The sequence below is a fragment of the Numida meleagris genome, chromosome 4, assembly GCF_002078875.1.
Source record: "Numida meleagris isolate 19003 breed g44 Domestic line chromosome 4, NumMel1.0, whole genome shotgun sequence".
Taxonomy (NCBI): domain Eukaryota; kingdom Metazoa; phylum Chordata; class Aves; order Galliformes; family Numididae; genus Numida; species Numida meleagris.
This window is the reverse complement of record NC_034412.1, coordinates 44830749-44852038: the sequence shown is the minus strand read 5'-3', so window position 1 is coordinate 44852038 and position 21290 is coordinate 44830749. Positions and strand designations below refer to the sequence as shown.

Here is a 21290-nt window from a genome sequence, read left to right as displayed (position 1 = left end):
CAGCTCCTCATTCCAAGCATAATTTGAAACACATTTAAAATACGACTTTCACCCGTACAGTTTTGTGGGCATCCTTTGGGTTTGTAAATAGAAGGGTGCACAAAATTAACTCTAGAGTTGAGAACTTCTCTTCTGAACAGGCTGCATAGCTTCATCTGTGCTATTCCTGAAAATGCATCATTTTCTTTCTTTCTCTTTTCTTTTTTTTTTTACACGCTCAGAATTTGCCTGGATTTTTTGGCAGCTCTCTACAAGGTATGAGATCCAGTTATTTAAAGTAGAAGTTCAGGATGAAGTTTCTAGCTAATTTTTTTTTTTTTTTTTTTTGCCTCTTAAAATTTTACTGTGTCTTAGTTTAACTGCACTTTCTAAAAGCTGGTGCTGCTTTTTAACGGACATTTTATTTTTTTCAGCTAATAACTGGTTAATGAATAGCCCTGACTGTTACAAGAGTGATGCATCCAGTACAACAGAGGCATGGGGATATTCCCTGTGGTACGTCTACCTCATTTTGTGAGACACTATCCATCATTAATTTCCATTGAAATACGCTGATGTTAGGTGCTCGTCATCGTGAGAGGCAGTAAGAATGTCATAGGGCTTTCTTCTTTTGTGTTGGTAATAGATAATTGATAGTAAATGATGCTGGTGAGGATCTGGGCTTTAATGCAAGAGATGGTGGAAAGACTAACTGATGGCTGGCCATCCCTTCTGCAGAATTGCTTGGTTTGACTCTCCAGATCTTATTCCCAGGAGCAAGCTCTCTACTCCTGAGCCTCCTGCCTCACTCACCCAAATTGCTTAACCCACTGCTTCGCAGCACATCCCAGCCTTACCAGACAAACCCTGCTGGCTCCACATTCTTTGGTGGGTTCGTGTTCTTCCAGCAGCAAGCCCAGGCTGCTAAGCTTTATGGTATCCTCCTTAGTTGACAGGCTATTCACAAGGTGGAGAAGATGAAATCATGTTCCAGACTATTGCCATTCCGGTTGCTTTGCTTGGGGCTTCTCTTTATCAATTCAAAATCAAGATTTGAAATTAAAAATAAACATTTCCAAAGCAATCCTGCTGTCCCTCAGGGGTTTGTCTTAATGCTTGCTCCTTTGTAGCCTGTCTTCCAGGTATTCAGATGCCTCTCCAGCTAATGCTTTTCCCACAGCTGCCTTCTAGTAGGGCAGCTACTGAATCTGAAGAAACAAGCTTTTGGGGCTGTTGAGTCCCATCTCTTGCTGCTGCAAATGAGTTAGAACATTCTTCCCAAATAAATGGCTCTAGATCCATTTTGAAACCAGGCTGGGATTTTGCCCCTACTGCTCCTGCTGGAAGGCTGTGCCAGGCACCATTGTCGCAGTTAGCAATCTTCATCTCATTTCCTGGCTGAATTTTCTGTTTGCTGAAACAAGATGGTTTCTGGGTGGCACATGGTGAGGGGCTCCCCTAGCTCTCTGTCTTTCTTGGATCCTTCCTGTCAATCTGCCTTAACAGATAGCTTAGCGTAAAGAGCGGTAAGCTTCTGCTGTGCAAAATAGGTTTGCACTTTACATTAGAAGAAAACTTATTTCAACAGTTGTTTACATTAGATGCTGCTGACTAAGTCTTTGGAAATAATCTGTTCTGTAGTTTAAAAACTGTTTCATTTTGGTTTCTTTTCAGTTTGTTTTCTCTACAAATTTGACGTATGAGATCTCTGTCTCAGACATAAAATATTCCTGCTTTCTTTTTGAAACATTTCTTCCAACCTTTTTTATTGCATGCATAAAGTACTTAATGCCCTCAATCTGCATGAAAATGTTTTGTGTATAACTCTGAAAGCTCCCCTAGGACTGTAAGTTTTTTAATGGAACAGTTTAAACATTTTCCACACAAATGGGCACTTGGGGCAGATGACATTATAAGATTTATACAAATATTTGTTAGATATTTTCCTTTTTTTTTTTTTTCTTAAAGACTTGCATCTCCAGCCAGCGTGTTTCCTGTTAGAGGCAAAGAAGTACTAAGTTTGTAAGGCTAGGAAGTTAGATATCAATAAGAAAGAGAAACAACAGACAGCCCTCCCCGCTTCAATCAGCATGGTGCAGGTGTTCAGGCTGATGTAATGGTGTTGCTGCTTTTCTACTCTGAGCTGTACATGCATATTTATAAACACATGCAAGCCAGACAAGTATTGCATTTGCAAGATAAACTAACAGAACAAGGATTGAGATACAGAAGAAGGTAGTGAAAATGCTTCAATTTCAGGTCCTGCTCAGACTGAAAGAAAGTTTTCATTTTGCAAGTAATATGTAAAGATTCTCAAGTTTCGCATGAGGAAATATACGATACTGGATATTCTTGTTAGGACATATGTTGAAAGTCATGTTGTAAAACTCGAGTCTTACATATGGTCGACTAGTAGACAGAAGCTCTATTTTGTGGAGGTTTTCGAGATTCAAAGGAAATTGTTTTCTGATTTGAAACAGAGCTCCAAAGTAGTCAAATTTCACATGGAAGAAAATCCCCAAAACAGTAGTTTCAGATCAGATGAAATGCTTAATTCCATCAGGATCAGGCTGTTTTATTTCATATTTGACTGCTTAAATGCTTCAAATATTGCTCTACCTGATGCAGCCTTTCAGAACAAGCCAATTTGAAGGGAGAGAAAGAAATACTTCATTTAGGAATACAGAAACAGGAAGTTCTGACATTTCTCAAAGTATTTCTCCCTCACTCAAATTAGTATTTAATATCAGTCTGACTTTCTGATGCATTTTAATTTCAGTGGATGTTGTTCATGTCAAGCCATTCTTTGTGTGTAACCTTCTGCATTTTGGGGAGATGCTCCAGCAGTAGTGGAGAAATGCAGGATTCTGCCTTCCTGTTATTTTTCCTGAGAACGATCGGTTTCTGATGTCTAATATACCATATTCCTTTGCAAACTCACTTACTGCTGATGATGTATTTTAACAGATCCTTGGTACTACTGGTGAAGTTGGGTACATGCTGTCTCTGACAAAACAGCACTATTTTTAAGCATGTTCTTGGAATGTGTGCTTGCTACTTTTATCCTTGTTTATTCCAGCTATGTGCTCTTCCTTGGTTCAAGTCCTGATGATCTATTGGATATGACAAACGATGCTTGCCCACTCCAGTGAGCTCTTGCAGAAGTTGCTGTCTTGATAAAACCAGTACTGATAGTCCTAAACCCAGATGGAATTTAGTAAGCGTTTTTAAACTCCCATGGAAATTCCCGCTGTCATGTGGACTTGCTGTCGGGGGGTGACTGTGTCAGTCATTTTTGGTGATGGGTGGCCATATGACAGTGCAGTGTCATGGTAACTGAGCAGTTCTTACACCTGGTGGCTACAGAGCAGGAGGCCCTGGTACCTGAATTGGCCATGTGCCACTGCCTCTTATTTTGCCTTGAGACACAGCCTTGCTTGTCTTAACAGTGGATTTAATACTGATTTTGGGCATGCAGCTGTTGAGGAGAGTTTAGTTCTGTTTATACTGGTTCTGCTGCCAGATGGACCTGTTAAAAGCACCTAGTTTGCTAGTAGGATTTTAAGCACAGACAAGAATATATCATTTCTAATGTATGCCCCTGATGTGAGTGTTTCAAGGGCAATAAAGAGACTTATGTTTATCTATTGGCTGTTTAACCCTATCTGTCTGTTATAAATGGAAGATTTCTGGCATGGGAGAGACCATTTTGCTTAAGCTATTCAGCAGAGTTTTCCAGATGCTTAGATTAAAAAAAAACAAACAAAAAACAGTCTAAAAGGGCCAAGCATATGACTACAATACACTGCATGCTAGGGGATGTAAGTATGACTTCATTTTGTACACGTGGGCCAGTGCTAACTTTAGCATAGTCAACTCTGGTAATATAAGCAATGTAGTTCTGCACCACTGTGTTCGACATAGCAAAAAAAAATTTGAATTGCTGGGGAGTTAGTCCATAGGGGTAGCATAAAGCTGGCCCAAGGCACATTTCTATCATGTCATGGCATTGAAAGCACTGCAAGGGTGTTTGACATCATTACCTCCCCTTACTTTTGAATCAAAGCTGTTTCCTGGTGCACTTGAGGGAGTCTTGATCATTAGTCTCTTGGCATTCAGCGTGCTGGACCTTTCTTGGATCTTTTCTTGGAGGCTGGCAGAATTGAGGTGTGCTGTTTGTGCATCTCCTCTTGGAGCTACTGCTGGTCAGTGCCAGGCCTCACGTTTGGTTCTTGCTATAACTAATTTGCTTGGTCATCATCTGTTAGTTCAGTTTAGGTTGACACTTTTGAAACACTATCTGAGAGAAGTGGAAAGCTGGAACAAGTTGTGCTTAGCCTAGTCTACCCTTTGCCATAATCTTTCCTTTTTAGCCGCAAAGGAAAAAGAGCAAAAATGTCCTGTAGGCTTCCAGAAAAATCCAAAGCTTTAGTATCTGTACAAATCTAGTATGTAGAGGTAGTAGTTAAATCATTTCTAACAGAAAGCATATGCAGAAAGCTGAGGAATCTTTTGCATTCAGATATTCAGAAATATGTAAACACATATTTAATTATTTTCTTTGAATACAAACAAGAGGTGCCAATAGAACTTATGAAGTTCAGTTGTAGGTTTATTATCCTTAAGCTAACAGTTGTGGCATTTCTACTATGGATTGTGCAATTTGGTTGAGCAGTTGCTAGTTTTGCTGGAAGCTATCGCTACTCATCTTGTCCTCTCTTGTTTGCCAGGTTCCTCCTCCTCTACTTGAGGACAAAGGGAAATGTAAATGTTTATTAACTAAAGGTTTATGGTTGGTCCCAAGGCCAAAAACCAAAACTGATAAAATCATGAAGAGCAAAGGAACTTCTTAAATAGGAGCAATTGATAAGTATGTAAAGCTAAAGATCACAAGGAGGAAATGATCTCATGCTTGCATGGCCTCATAGATTCTATCTGAAACACGTTGGCTCTGTCTGAAGTAGGCTGTGAACTCCTTGAGGCAGGACATGCCTTCTTCCAGATCTTGTAAAATGCTAGACTGCTGATGTCTCCCTGTAAGGAACCATTTCTTCATACCTGAATTGTAGAGAAAGTGATGCGTTCCAGTTGTGTTGATGGACAAGACTGCCAACATTTAAAGGCCTCAAATATTAACAACAAATGCGTGCCAAAGCAATTCTGTGGGAAATCCGTGTAGGCAAGAAAATTATGTGGGCATTTTCAGTGTATAGTTGCAGGGCAGGGGAGATCCTACCTAGCACTTCTGGTGCCACACAGCAGTTCTTAGTCCAGCTTGAATGGTGGTAGTTCCCTTTCAATGCTGGTAATGACCCTGCCATGTTACTTTCTTGATTTTTTCTTTCCCTTGCTCAAGCAGAAAAATATCACTTCTTTCAAGTTAGCCAACTCCAGTAATGGGTTGCATGTCAGCTACTGGAACAAAAGCGTTTATGCAGCTTGCATAAGTGATTCAAATGATGAGTGAGATCATAAAGGGAAGAACATTGAATTTCAGGCTGAATCAGTGGTTAATTGGATGCTTGTCCCTTCTTCAGCTCCCCTCCTTTTGTCTGAGCACTGGAGGAGGAGGAGGTCATTGTGCTGATTCTTGACCACAGCAAACTGCCGACCTTCAGTATTGTACTAGGGCTTGCATCAGCCATGTCTTAAACACCACGTTACTCTGACATAAACCCCGCTTTAGCTTTCTCCTAAATATCCACCAGCCTTGTGTGGTTGATTGTTGATTCTAGCGGACCATAAGATTGACCAGCCCTAAAAAACCCAGATGACCATTTACACTTGAAAGAAAGCCTTTGATTCACATTGAGAGCAAAGTTCACATTCATCCTCTGGATCCACAGCAAAGCACCTTTTCTACCCTGTGATTTGGCTCTGGAAACAAAATCTCCTGCTTGCCTAAAAGCCTATATAGTGAACATTTTATAAGCAGAAGTAAAAACAACTGAGGATGTTGTTGCAACTTTCTGATTTGCCATACAGCTTTGGGTTTTGTTTGCTGGTCTCTGTTTTTACAAAGCGTGTTTGAGACATAGAAACTCCTGCATCTGTTCAAGATAGAGGTAGCTGGTCATCTCACCCTTGTGCGAAAACCATTCCTTTTCCAGTTGTCTATTTAGATGATGACATATTTTTAGACAAGTAGAATGGCTAAATATTAGTACAGGTGTAGAGCCTTCCTTAACAGCAGCCATAGAAGAATAACTTTGTTGTTTGCATTCTTCAACCTAAAGACCAATCGTGAATTAGCATTAGGTTAAAAAGTCATGTAAAATACTTAAAGTGTTCAGTCTTCTGGGGGCAAGGGTGGGCTATTTGTTTGCCGCAGCTGCCCAGGTTCATTTCTGGAAGCACGTGGCTGGCATGACCTGCCTTGTCTCCGGAATGTGGCCCATCATGCGGTGTGCAAAGGGATTTTCCTGCTGTGCTGCCTCTTGGAGCACCAAGAGCCTGGCATGCCTGTGCTTCAGATGGGAATGATGGCTCCATGACAGAGAACAGGATAGAGATCTGCTTTATCACCTTGTGGTTTTTTGTTGTTGTTTTTTTTTTAAAGCCAAAAAATGAAAAACCCAAATAGCAAAATCTTACCATCCCAGCCCCAAAGAACTCAATCAACAAAAACCTTCATTGTCTTTTACGTTTTGAGATCCACCTGACTCAGGTCTGGGGTGCCTGCAAGCCTGGGGCCTTGGGTGTGAGGCAAAACGCCAGCCCTAGTTGTGGCTGAAAGATGCAGGGAATGTGTTTGGTGCAAAGGTAGGGTTAGTTTCTTCAAGCGAGGTGGATGTTGCTTCTTGGTGGGTAAGCTTTGCTTGTCAGCTGAGGGCAGGGCTCAATGCGGGCACTCCTGACGGGCCGGGCCCGGCGGACCGCGGCCACGCGTTGCCATGGGGACGGGCTGCCGAGCCCCGCGCGGGGCATGCCGGGCTGGCGGCGGAGCGAGACGGCGGGGGAAGCGGCTGCAGAAGTGGTGGGCCGGGCGGCGGTGGTTTCTCGTCGGGGCCTGCGTGCTCGCTTTCGTGCTGCGGCAGCGCGGGTGGCGCCCAGGGTTGGCACGGGTTGTGGCGGCAGGCGGCTGCGGAACGGCCGTCTGTTTCTCACTGCGGGTTGAAAGGGAGCAGCGGGGTCCAGCCTAGTTCTGGCACAGCCTCACTGTTTGTAATGCAGCCCCGGAGAGCTCGAGTGCTGAATGGCAAAGCGAGTACATCTGGCTCATGGAGGCACCTCTGCCGGGGTTCCTCACTGCTGGGCTGGAGGGCAAAACACAGTACTGAAACACAGTACGGAATTTCAAAGCATATTTAAAACTGTGAAGCATATAATCGGTCTGCCTGTTATTTCTTATTAGTGTTTATTATTATTTTTTTTTATTCTTATACTTGTCCCACTGCAAAATAGAGATCTGAGTTTTCCAGACTCTATGATAGGACTGCAGGTGAAAGCTTGATCAGCAGCTGCAAAGCTGCCCACCATTTTCTACCATTCCTAGCGTGTAAGTTGACATTGCTGCTGGCACACAGGGCTGGAAGTCTCCCTGGGCCAGGATAAGCTGAACAGGGCCTTACAATTCTCCTGAAGCTGCAAGATGCTCTCATGCTGTAAAACTACTTCATGGTTGCATCACAGCTCCTGTTGTAAATCACAAACCAGGCTGCTTTAGGTTTGCTAGATTTTAATCTTAAATCTGGGACAGTCCCAGATGGATAAATTAAGCACGGGTAGCACACATGATGTGTTGGACCTCTTGCACATGTGAGATGAGTCTGTATGCAGTTAGTTTGCAGACATAGGCAGCCTGAGTTGCCAAGTGTCTGGAAAAGTGGGCAATTACTACAAAAATGTGGGAAAAGTGGTTTCATGTACGAGCATGCATGGAGTGTAGGATCTCTGTGAATAATCATAGAATCATTTGATTTGGAAGGGACCCTTGAAGGCCATCTGGTCCAACTCTCCTGCCATGAACAGAGACATCTAAAGCTCCATCAGTTGCTCAGTGCCCCTCCAGCCTGACCTTGGCTGTGTCCAGGGACAAGGCTTCTACCACCTCTCTGGGCTATCTGTGCCAGTGCCTCACCACCGCTCTCTGGTCTCCCCACAGCCTTCTCTTCTCTAGGCCGCACAGCCCCAGTTCTCTCAGCCTGTCCTCGCAGGGAGGTGTTCCATCCCTTGGGTCATTTTTGTGGCCCTGTTTTGGATGCACTCCAACAGGTCCACATCTCTCCTGTACTGAGGACTCCCCATCTGAACGCAGTGCTCCAGGTGAGGTCTCACAGCACACAGCAGAGGGGCAGGATCACCTCCCTTTCCCTGCTTGTCACAAAACTTTCAAAGATGGTATTTACAGGAGAGTAAGCCCTCTTTGTTGGAAAAAAAATGACTCACTAAGAGTGTAAAGAAGTTGCTGGTACAAGTATTTTATTTTTACAGTAATTCTTGTGAGAATGATTCCTATGACTCTAAGCATTTTCTCTGGGGAAGCTTCTTCTAAATAATCACCGCTTCTTGCATTTTAAACACATACTTAAAGCACCGTAGCTTAAAATGTGTACTGTTTTCAATCTTTTTTCAGAAGATAGAATCCCAGTTTGGGTTATCTTCCCAGATCCTTGCCTTAGCAATAAGATGCACTGATGTAAGATGTGTTCAGGCTTCTTGTTCCTTTTCTGTTTTTTTGTTTTGTTTTGTTTTGTTTGTGTGTGTGTGTGCGTGTGTGTGCTTTTTTTTTAGCACCCGCTTTGAACACCTGTGAAGAAAGTAGCTAGCAGAAAGCGGGAAGAGAGGGGTCTGTCTGCACTTGCAAAACCACACAACTGATGAGTGAAGAGAGACAAAAGTTGTTTCGGGATTCATCTGCTGTGTAATAAGTCAAAAAACAGCCTCCAGTTCACTCAGTTCCTTCGGAGCTGTCAAAGAAAGCAGTATCTTATTTTACAGTACCAGCTAAGAAAGGGAACTTGTCGAACAAAGACAATTTACAGCCCATTTATTTTCAGCATTCTCCTAATTCCCTTTATTTGAAGTAAAACCCATCTTCCTGACTGACCAGCCTCTTATTTCCCTTAATCCTGCAGCAAAGTGATAATCTGTTATTTGTGACCTCATAGGCTGTTGCTACGGAGAATGCCGTGATATCACAGGGCCTATACTGTGACTTCACTGCTGTTGGAAGGAGTTGTCCAGCTCTCTGTGCTTGTGTATTTTTGGTGTTCTGCTAGTGCTTCCCAAGGAGTGCTGTCTGACAAACGCATGCATCATACCTGTCTGCATAGGTGATGAATGACAGTCAGAGGCTGCACGTCAGGGGCAAATTCACGGTGATTATTTTTGGCAAGGTTGTTCCTACCCTTGAAAGGTCTTGTGTTAACAGCAGGAAAATGTCACTGGGAAGTTACACAAAGCTTTCTCATACTTGATCTCCAAAGATATCAGGAGGAAATGACACTGAATAGTGGAGTTATTTCATCTAAAACCAAGAACTTCTTGTTACCATCCCTCTTCTTCATATGAAGAATATAACTTTGTCAAAACTAAAGCATTTCTTGGAAACACCCTTGACAGAAGTTTCTTAGGTACGAGATGAAAGACACATTAGTAAAACTTTCATGCCATTACGTAGACTCTTAGGCTCTTAATTATAAAAATAAAATATGAAGGAGATGCGTAACTTCAGACATTAGGCCTGAGACTTTCAGATATTACTAAGTAACTTGCATGCATGGATTCTGTTCACATTCAGGTCTGAGCTTTTATTGCCAGATTGCAGGAACGAGTGCCTAAAATTAGGCTCCTCCATGACTATCCTTATTTTCAGAAATACCGAGGGTACAGCAGCACTCAATGGAGATGAAGGGAAGTACAAATCTACATCAGTTTTGAAACACAAGCTGTGACTATTAGAAACAACATATGGCAGTAGGAACCAAACTTGGCTCTTTTAATATCTCTGCCTTTGACCATAACAGGAAGTTTTTAGAGAAATAGAATTTGTAATTTAAATGTCAGTGGTTTTCTGTCTCCAAGAGTGAAGTTACCAGAACCTAGGAAAAAAAAATTATTAAATAAAAAGAGTAATTCCTTTCTTTTAAACGTTTATTTTTTTGATACATTGGGAGGGGTATTTTTGAACAACAGGAAGACACATTCCCACCTCTATTTAAATTTGTATTCTGTTTTGACTGTTAATTACAATTGATTTCATTATTCATCTTCACTTTTTTTTTAATGTGTCATAGGAAAGTTAGTTCCTGCAGAGGAGTTTAGCAGGATTATATGCATACAACTGCAATTATTGGTGTAATATTTGGAAGATGTATAACCTAAATCAGGCTAAAAATGCACTCATTCCAGAGTAAGTGTGGATTTACATAGGTATAATTATATGGTAGTAATTCTGGTGGTGAATTATTCTTTCAGACGAAAGCTTTGCGGTCAGTTTTCATCTCATCCCTGTACCCAGAGATTCCCCAAACTGGGGTCAGGGATGAGATGAAACCAGATGCTGCATAATAAATCTGCAGTGCAACATCTCAGTTAAATGTCGTACCACAATTAAAATACAATACCACAAGTTAAGCAATCCTCCTGCAGAGGCTTGGCAGACCACACATGGCATACAAGACACACTTTGGGAAGCCATGCATTTTCAAGTCCTGGTGGATTACACCTTCTTTCTAGAAACTACTTGTGCATGTGTGTTTTGAAGAGGTTCTCATAAAGCAGCAGTAAACTTCTAAAAACAGTATTGGTGGTGACATGTTTAACTGCTTTCATATGTTTTGGTTCAGACTGCCCAAACTGCTTGCTTCCTCAGTGGAGTGGTACTGCATATGTACCTTATTAACACGCACACTAATGTACTGTCTGCTTTCTTCATTGTCCCCTTAAACTCCCATCCTTCCTCCCACTGGCTTTGCTCCTGCATTATAAAAGCTTAGGAGCAACCCATTGAAGAACGACCTGCATGCTTCTTTTTAGGAACTGTACCAGCTCCAAAGAGTGACAGAGCCCATCTGCAGTCACTGAAGGATGCAGACTCCCTCCGTCAGAGCACGAGCTTGGGAGGATGCTGCGGCACTGGCAATTGGGCTTCAGCTCTGGGCAGACAGCAAGATGTGTTCGTTCTCTCAGGCTTTTAATTGGGGCTGGGAATGGAGGCTTTCATTGAGTCCTTTGTGGCACAGGGTGAAGGTCAGCCTGGAAAACAAAACAAAGGCAAGCGCCTGGTGGATGCAGAGCACATGCAGATTGGCTTGCAGAAAACAACTGTCCCTTTGTTCACTTCTCTCTTCACCAAAACACACAGCCGTTCCCACTTTGCTTATTCCAACAATCCTGTAGACCCTTGGATTTTCCCAGCCTTCGTACAGCTGGAAAGTTTATTTCTCACCATTTGGTTGTTATTCCTGCTTCCGTTCAGCCCCGCTAAGCATTTGGGTTCTTTTAGCAAGTCTTCTTTCATCATTAGCATCACATCTGCTGCATTGCCTGCTTTAGGAGTCAAACAATATTCATCTCTTTCCTTGCATTTCCTTTTAACCTTTCTTGTGTTTTTCTTTACGTCTGTTGTTCCTTGTTTTGCCCTGCAATCTGCCACTGATCATGTTTCAATCTTCACAGCCTGGGCTTTTCTTTATGCAGCCTGTACATTAGCTCTAAGGCTAAAATTTCTAGGTACCAAACAGAAGAAATAGCACAGTTTTCAAAACCTTCTTCTAAGGCTGCCTTCAGCCCTGGTAAGTGAAAGCTGGTTAGTGTGGCATGTTCTCTTAACCATGCCACAAAATGTACTTATCCAGAGTTTGGATTTACACATCCCCTATGTTATAGTCTCAGATCTTTATGTGGACATTTACTGAACTTGTTCAAGAAATTATTCATCTTTCTTTTGGTAGCCTTTTGATTTAGTTCAGTGTCACTTGAGACCATCAGCAGCTCCCGAGCTCATCTGATGAACCCAGTCTTATATCCTACTTTAGTTTTCTCCGTAAGGGGGCAAAGACACAACTATTTTTATGTGCTTTCGTCTTTCAGAAAACTGGGTCATAGCAACACTTGGGGAGCACCAGGATGCCCCATCTCTGGAGACTTTCAAGGCCAGGCTGGACCAGGCTCTGAGCAACTTGATCTAGCTGTGGATGTCCCTGTTTGTTGCAGGGGAGGTGGACTAGATGACCTTTAGAGATCCCTTCCAACTCTGAGGATTCTATGACTCTATGATTGTTGAGCTCCACTTAGAGTACAGAGGAGAAAAAAGAGGAACATCCAGTTCTCATCCCAGGAAAGGGTTAACTGCACTATGTGCAGCGAGTGTTTTGTTTGTAATAGTTGCATTAGAAATCTGAAGGGTGGGCTGAATCAGAAAGTGGTAACTCAGTTTGTCCGGTCACAGTTGCTCAGGTTCATTAAGGTGGCTAACGAGGGCCTCAGAAGGGACTGGCAGCAGCTGAGTGGAACAGCTGAGCCATTTGGCAAAACAGTGACGTCAGCAATATTGTGGAAGGCATGCTGTAATACCTTGAGTTCCTGCTGCTTCAGGAGTGTGGTCTGCGTGTTGCTGGCATCAAACTGGTGGAACTGGTGGTAAGAGTGATGGTAATTCAAAGTGTGTGAATTAGGAAATGTGTAAGAATTCACACAAGAGATGGATGCCTGTGAAGTTGATAATTCCATCCATGTTTGAAATAGCTTGTTCAGTTTTTTGTCTCACGGACAGGGAGATTTTCAGATTCTTGAAATTTTGCTTAAATAAAAAAGAGTAGCATGCAGGAAGGTGTTACTCTTGTAATAGTGAAACACCCGTTGGAGGTTTTGGTTTACTGTAATATAATGACTATTCAATAAAATGAAGCAAAAACCATGTGAAATGGACAGGGGGAAATGCGTTTAATCTAGTGAATTGTTTAACTGGGGGAACCTCCGGTCCCAGGTATGCCGTTTATTTGGGGAGGTAGGTTTTGGTGTCTGTGTTTGCTGATAGTTACACTAGTTGGAAATGACCCAGTGAACTCTAAACTGCTAGGTCTTTGGAGTGTCTAACCTTTTCTTTTTAAAACCACTTTGGCACTATTTTAATTGATTCCATCCCTGGCCTTTTCATCAGTTCTCTCCTAGCCAGGAAAAAAACTGGGCTTTTAAAGGCTGCTGCAGTACCATGGGACTTGGTTCAGTCTTGCAGACTCTTACTTTAACCTGAAGTTATCTGCCAGTCATCACTATTTGTTTGTGAAGCTGTAACCACCTCAGCGTCATCTTTGGGATGAAAATCCTGCCACAGTTACAGCAATCAATACAAATAAGCGGAGGTGCACCGTGTAGTTGGCTTGTGTTGCTAATCATCCTTTCACCTTCCAAGAGTTTCAGCTGCTGACTGGCTGTGTGTGTGTGCTGCAGCATTCCCAGCCACACTGATACTGTGCTGGCTGCACTGAAGTCGATAGGGAGCAGTGAGGGGCTAAGGCAGCTGGTTGTTGTGCTCCAGCATCCACGTTCTGTGCTTGCAGGAGTGTTGGCAAAGGGATCTTCTATAAGATTCCTGCCCTAAAAGAAAACATCTAGGTTTATCGTTGTTGGTTTTCTCTTCTTTTGTTTCTCGTGTACTCATGCTGACTTGCCAAATGTCAGGTCCTTTTTTGTGCTTCTGTCTTTCCTTGCATTTAAACTGTGTGCTGCCAGAAAATAGGCAAGCTTTATCCATCTGTCCATCCATCTATTTATTTATTTTTAGGTTAGTATCATTGTAACTTTAGTATTAATTCAAATAATTTAATAGTAGCAGGTTTCTATGCAAGAAAATAAAACAATACACTGCTGCTCTTTAATCTTGTCCCATCCCACAGTCCTGGCTATAAAATCTAACTTAGAGAATTCTTCCCATGATTTAGAATGTTATGTACTTTCTTGTGAGGGTGATTTTCTGAAAATACAATTGTTTCAGCCACTAGGCTTTCTTGGGGGGCGGTTTTGTGGGTTGTTCTGTTTCTTCTGTTAAGAATGATTGGCTCATTCAGACTGTTTACTGGATAGTAGCAAGTAACTTAGCAAGTGTTGTGCTGGGTCCTGGTTTTATCCTGTGTAGGGAAGGCATGAAGTGTCACTTGTTTTTCGTTTTAGTTTCTGTGACTTTAGCAAAGTGGAGGTGCTTAAATTAGAAGACTTGGATAGACAGAGTTCCACATCCACTGAGTGAGTGATGAAGTGTCAGGGGGCAAGATCGCAGTCCTGGGAGCCAAAGCTTGGACTGCTTGCCTCCAACTCAGCAGTTTGAAACAGCATAAATAGATACCTGCAAGCGGTCATTTGTGGGGCCTGTGACAGCTGACTGCCAGTGTAGTACAGCAGTGGGAAAAAAAGCAACTTTCATTCTTGGTACATATAAAGCAGGGTTTCCACCACCTGGAAATGTAAATTTCCTTGTATGTGTGTGATGCGGGTGAGAGGTTGGCAGGAGCGCTGGAATATGGTGCAGGATTCTGGTTGTGGGTTTTTGAAGAACAGTAAGTTAGAAAGATTAACAAAACAGGAGGGACAGGCACATGAGAACCCTAAAAGAATGTGCTTCTGAAAGCCAGGAAAATGAGGTCTGAAGGAGGGAAGGTATGCTCTCTGCATGTACATTGGAGTGTGAGCAGCGTCGGGGGGAAAGGAGTAGGCTCATGGACAACATTAGCACAAAACCAGATGAGTGTCACTTGTTGTGGTATTGCTGAATTTAATATCCTGATTGAGTTCCCTCTTGCGCTTTCTGAAACAAACAGCAGATTTGTGCAGGTAAGGCAAAGGATGCTTCTCGGCTCACCGCCAACGCGTTGCTCTTAGTGGGACACTAATATTTCCAAATCTCCAGTACGTAGAGATTTCCTTAAGAAACACAAGCATGCATTTGTGTCTTTCTGATTTCCTTGGTCCATTTTCTTCTGGAGCCACGCCACTGGTGGACCATTTTCCCCAGGCTGCTCAGTGAGGCTGCTTCTGGTGGAAGTGGTGGTCGTGGCAGATGGCCTGTGATGGGTAGCCGTGGCCTCTTCATCTACGGGCTCCAGCTTCTGAGTGTTGATGGGCAATGGTTAGCCTTCCACCTTCGGCATCCCCTGAAGCTGCTCCTGTTTTTTCATGCATGTTGTAATTCACTTTTAAGCCTACAGAAGTGTTTCTTCTTGGAATGAGTTTTGTTGCAGTGCCGTGGGTGTGGGCTCAGCAGACAAACAAGCTGAGTTTCCATGGGGTGATCCTGGGGGATCTAAACGTTGGGAGTGCCAAGTTGGACTCATTGGAGGCTTTGTGGCTGATCCTGCAGCCCTGGGGAAGGCAAAGCTCCTGTGAAGTTGAAGGAAGATTTCCTGGAATGAACATAGCAGCTGATGGCTTATAGCATACTCTCAGCTTTTAATGTTGAGATCCTGGCTGCTATGTGAGTGCAGGTGTAGCTATGTGCCTTGTACTTGTAAATCAGCTTGGTTATACTATGGCTTTGCTGTGTAGCAGTTGGCACAGAGCTGCGAACAAAAGCGATCTGTTAGTGGAGCAACCCAGATCTGTACTGTCCTCTGGAAACTCGCAGAGCTATTTCAGGCTGGGCCGGACTCTTTCACCACCGGGATCATCAGAAGGCCGGGCTGGCGGCAGAGTGCTCGCTTCGGGGGGGAAGCCAGGTGCCTGCTTGTTCCGACCCAGCATGGGTGGGTCCTCAAGTGCTGCGCTTCAGGAATGTAAAGGTTATGTGCCTGCTACACTTCAAGCTGCTTCAGAGTGCTTAGAATACAGGAGCCTTTAAAGGAGAGCCCCATGGCAGCACTCCTTGTTTTGTTTGCTCCTGTTTCTGCCTGCGTGGTCTTCTCATTTTGATGCATCACCACTAGAAATAGCTCTTTTGCAGTAAGGACAATTTTAAATGTTTGTTTCTCTAAAAATTCCCAAATAACTCAAAATGTTCCTCCCAAGCTGCATCTGTCCCTCATCACATGCTGTTCCTTCCTCTTCTGTGTTTTCCCAATGCTCCAGCTTAGCATAGCCTCAGCAAGCAATGGAAAACCTAACACTGGGAGCGAGATGGTGACACAGTGACCTCGTTCTGAGCATTACTTTCTTTGTCAGGAGCAGCAGAAGCTGAGGCAGCTCCGCTGGCTCTCGGCACTTGGAGCGGTTTGACGTTTTCTGCCTGGCAGGGTTTCAGGGCTCACTTTGTTGTGAGCCCAAACGGTGAATGGAATGATGAAAAACGAGCTTGCAAGAACTTGTCCACTGCTTTTAATTTTTTGATAAACAGTTGCAGCAGCGCAACTTTGATCCAGTGTAGAGTAATGCTGTCTGTTACGTGCAGGGCTGCAGCATTCTTCAGGACTGACAAAGGAGAGTAAGTCTTTTCTTTGAATGAATAGAATAAAAATTAGTGTCGTGTTCAAATAGTGAATAATTCAGGAAAATACAGCTCTGTGTAAGTGCGGGTGTGTGTATGCGTATATCTGAGCATTTGTGGTTTTGTGTGTTGTGGGAGTGTGTGTGTGCATGTTAAATCAGCAAGAGATGTTGGGGGTACGTTTTTTATCTTGACCGGAGGGTTAAAGCTTTAACTTGTCTTTGCTAATGCATGTAAATAGCTTTTTCGTCCACTTAACGAGGAGGCTGGCTTGTTATCCTGTACAGTGCAGCTGGGCACGGTTCCAGAAGCAGAGGCACTTCGTTTCAAAGACAAAGAAGCCAACGGAGACGTAGGGAGAAACCTGGAACATTGCGCGGTGGATTTTTTCAGAGCGATGACTCATTTCAGTTCACAAAGGATTCTGGGCAGGGTAGTGAGAAGTCAGGTTGGCTGATCCATTCCTATGACTTCACTTTGCAGAGAGCCAGGCAGAAGAGGAGTGACACTGCAGAATCCTGAGGCACTGCAGTGGAGAGGTGCTTTGCTAAGACTGTGAGTGCCTTCGAAACGGGGTGGTGTCAGAGCGGGATTCCAGCTGTGCCGTGGAAATGGGGCAAAAAGGAGAGAGATGTTTTCAAAACACCGTGTGGGAGTTGTATTTGTAGGGCCCTTTAGATTCTCTGCTTCCTCCTCCCCTTCATTTCTTAACCATTTATTTCTTGTGCTTATGTGAGAATTAAGTGCGAAATGGCATTCCCTCCGGTGGAGCTGCACAGATACTGCATTCTCTTTTATTTTCTGGAAGCCTCTACTTCCTGCTTGAAGAGGTGGGTGTTTGGCATATTGCTGCCTAAAAACGTGCTTTGTTTTTCTTCTTTCAGGTCCTGTGGCACTGATCTCTGCTACTGCCAGCTTCCACAGTGATATAAAGCCCCAATATGCACGGTGTTCTTACATCACAGATACTCTGGAATACTGTACTGGAGCATGAAACCAGATCATAGGGGTTCAGGTAAGTCCCCCCTTTTTTAACATATTGTGTGCCGGGAATATAGACATGGACATTTACTAAGAGGTGCACTTGAAAATTACGATTTGTGTAAACACATTCTAAAGCACACAATATATTAAAAAAAAACAGCAGTCCTACCTTCCTTCATCCCAGGATAAGCAATACCTCAAAAAGTCTCAACTGAATCCTCTCTGGGAAAGTTCCGTGCTCCAGCAGAAACTTTTTATGATTATAGTCATAACACGTGCTGGGATATATATCACTTTGGATCAGGAGGCAGCTGACCACTGGACATGAACCAAGAAAAGGAAATTTACATTTCAGGAAACACTCAGGAGGAATGTATGTAAGACAAGTCTGGAGACAGTGGGTATTTTAGCACCTCTTTCCGAACACAGTGTGCCACTTGATGAACCTGCAGATCGTGCTTTTAGCTGGGTCTGACTGAGTGAAAGGATAAATTTACATGATTGAAGTGCAGTTCATAACTGGTAGAGGACTAGAACTTTGTTCAGAGGCAAGTATTTGTCATGTGGTTGCTTACTGTTAGGGTTGCTTTGTTTTCTTCAAGCTGGTTAAAGTGGTACTGGTCACACTGCCAGGTTGCATTCTTGAAGTCTATCTGTATCTGCAAGAGAAGGTTATTTTGATGTGCATGCGTTTTGGAGGTGCAGAATGAGCTTCCTGTTTAGAGAATGTTTGCTACTGCACTTGACATGCCTTTCTTTAACCTGCTCTTAAATGTGAATAAATGGCAGAATCCTTAACTTTTCTATTTGAAAATCAATCCTCTGATATGCGTAACCATCTAGTAAATACAGCTTGCTGCTTTATCCAGAAAATACTCCAAAAATGTGGTTTTAAATGAGGACTTAGCTGTGGCTGAGAACAGTGTAATGTAATTTCTAATTTTATTTATTTCAGATTTGGTTAGTAAAATGTGTTCTTGCGATGTGCTAGTGCAGATCCAAGGCATTTCAGGGTAATCTGGGTAATACAGAAATCTGCACATCCTTCTGCTCCCTTGTGTTGTTTAATCAGATGAAAGCATTATCTGGCTTAAAATGGCAATTGTATATCATCATTGTGAGTTCACATATGAAAAGTTTTGTTTGCCACATCTTCGCAAGTATTCTGTGATTAGAGTGATTCAGTTATGTTGAGGTTTGGGTGAAAAGGGAGTAATGTGCAACCCAGGCCAGGTATGTGACTTGTGGGGCATCTGTCATTTCTGTAAGTCAACTTGAAAATGTGCTTGTCCTAAAAGAGACTTTTCACTTTCAGTATTATTAGGGGAAAAAAAAGTGAAAATATTCTAGGTTGAAGAGCCTTTTTTCTGTCCCTTACTGGTTGTTTTGTTTTTGTTACTTCTCTTGTGACTGAAGAGCAACTTTCTCTAGTTCTTCCTGGAGTGAAACTGTGGTTGATTGTTGATGTAAACGTGTTGTTACCAAGAAAATGTCTGTAGGGAATTTTTCTTGAAACTGCGGCTATGGCCATGAGGTGCCATGAAGTACTCTAGTTGTTTGATGCTTTTCTGATTAATTTTGAAGCTCTGTAAACAGCAGCAGTAGTGACCTGATGTGTGTTTTCTGACTAGGTTCTTTTGTGTCTGGCAGGACGTGGCTTTGCCCCACGCTCTGAGCAGTTGGAGCACATGTAGCAAATGTTCACTGTTGTAGAGTCTGTTGTCTACTGAGTCTCAACCTCTCTGGCACATGCACCTACCCAGACTGTGTTTGTGCAAGCTTCATTTCCCATGGAAACCAGGCCAAAAATCATGTTTAGAGCTTGTTTTGAGCCATAGGAGGCAAAAGGCTACAGAGGTGTTGAGAGGCAGGATGGCCAAGCTTTGGCTTTCTGTATTTCACAGGTTGCATAGTGTAATTGGAGGGTTTCTTCACTGTTTCAAGGAAGGAGTCTATATAAATTCTAATAAAATGTGGCTTGCATTGTAATTTTGTGAATTTTCCTTTTGAAAGGCCGTACTGAATCAGTTCCATTTATAAGTCAAGAGGTGATTTTTCAAACAGTCCTCATGCAAACTTCACGAGACAGGGAGTTTGACTTCCAAATCACTTCTTTCCAGCAGCAGAATCGCTAATAAAAATTCTGTTATCTGTATGTAATTGGTAGTTTAATTACTGATAGATGGTGAGAAATACAGTCTAGCTCACTTTCTGCCAGGATGGTGATACCCAGACTTTCAGGGAGCAGAGGCAGTAGGTAAACTGGCACAGGAAAGGCTCTGGTTCATATGGTTTAGGGAGAGGTGAATTTTCTTTGCCAGCTCAGTTGCAGACTATCACTTTCTGGTCTGTATGTTGAAGATAGCTATGGTTACTCTGTTTTTCTGAGTGTTTTGAAATCCATTGAAGAAACGTCCTATGTAGGAGCTAAGTGTTTATTTTATTTGCTACTTAATCTCTTGTTCTAAGTAACAGGAATTATTGTTTTCCCACAGGGTAGCACTATAAATCCCCCTAAGGCATAAATGAGGACAGCTCCCATTTATTGTTTGTTATATGCTTAGGCACTTTTTAAAATGAGGTACCACTTAAAAAGCGTAGAAAAACTTTTAAAAAAATTTATTTAAAGAGATCATTGGAAAGATACTGCAGAAACAGAGCTGAAACTATATATGTATACATATAAATATATAGATAGTATTTAAACAAAGTTTGCAGTCAGCTGGTGAAAACTGCTTTTTGAGCTTCAGTTTTCATTTAATTGGGAACATAAACATATGAAAGTCAAGGATAGTAATTTGGTTTCAAAAGAAAGCTGCTTGAGACATGCATCAGCCAGAGCTAACAGGAGCCATATGCTGGATGGTTTGTGTAAGTGATGTGGTCTTCCAAAAGAAAAGAAGTAGAAAAAGCAGATTTGATTTTTTTTTTTTTTAAACAGATCTTTCCTAAAAAAGTTGTAGTCAAACTTCTGTTCAGAAAGCTAGACAGTATTTATACACGTAATTGATGTTAATATATTGAATCATAAATACAAGGAAATGTTGTGTTGTTGTGCATCAGAGAAGTTTGTTTACTTAACTATAACTGCAGAGTGCTTGTAATTTCCCAGAGCCGCGGGGTATTTAAGATGAAACTTGGCAAATTAGAGCCTCCCTGAGTGAGGGGCTTTTGGCTTTCTATCACTAGGTCTACTGCAGGTGTTACTGATGTGTGTCAGCGTTTATAAACCCGGAGTCACTAATTAGCTCCACCAGACCATTACTGATAGAGGGCTGCAGAGTTAATTTGGACACAACTGAGGTGAAGCAAGAGCTGTCTCATCATAAAGAAGGTTGAAAACTGTTTCGTGGAACAGTGTAAGCCTTGACTAGTGATAGTCCTTTACAAAACAGAAAGGAAGGCTCTCACATAAACAAATACTTGTTGACCATTTTCATTCCATTTAAAGGTATTTAAGTTATGGTTTTATGTGCAGTTGTCATCTTATTTCTCGTTATTGAAATGTTTGTTAGCTAGTGATAGCATGCTCTGCTAGAAGTTGTGTTAGTGCTAAGGACCTGATAGGGAACGTGTGTTTTATATCAGTGAGGTATGGGAAATAGAAATAGTTCACGTTTCGGTGGAAACTTTTAGCTTGTTGCTGTTGACAGGGAGGAGCCAACTGGCAGTGGTCAAATCGAGCTGACTGAATGTTTTCTGCATGCTAAGCTAGAAAAGTAATCCCGTGCTGGAGGCCTGCTTTGAAAAGGGAAATTGTGCACAGTGCAAGGTCACTAAAATCCAGATAAACTTTACTGTTGCGTAACTCTCGTTCAGCCAGGTTTAAGGTAACAAGCCCCAACAGGGTGATCCCAAAGGTGTGCCCTGCAGGCACGGTGCTGTCTCGGGAGAGGGCCAGGATGCTCCCAGCACAGGTGTGCTTACAAGGGCACCTGTGGCACCTATCCTCTGCAGATGACAGGCAGTA

General features: G+C 42.6%; 1 protein-coding gene across 16 annotated transcripts in view; it reads left to right on the top strand.

Moving 5' to 3' along the window:
• Positions 1 to 21290, top strand: part of STOX2 (storkhead box 2) — a 67101-nt gene that overhangs the window by 23668 nt on the left and 22143 nt on the right. The window contains exons 1-3 of one of the 16 annotated variants that reach the window (XM_021397338.1): positions 6939 to 6955; positions 16820 to 16891; positions 17221 to 17351. The exons of 1 other annotated variant lie outside the window; for it this stretch is intronic. In XM_021397338.1, coding sequence (XP_021253013.1) covers positions 17327 to 17351 — 25 coding nt within the window. In that variant the 5' untranslated portion in view covers positions 6939 to 6955; positions 16820 to 16891; positions 17221 to 17326. Of the gene's footprint in view, positions 1 to 428; positions 496 to 6583; positions 6956 to 6976; positions 7266 to 8205; positions 8245 to 8317; positions 9318 to 12167; positions 12565 to 12617; positions 16334 to 16358; positions 16892 to 16923; positions 17167 to 17220; positions 17352 to 21290 lie in introns of those variants that run through there. 14 more of the 16 variants (XM_021397341.1, XM_021397336.1, XM_021397339.1 and 11 more) reach the window with 14 other exon arrangements.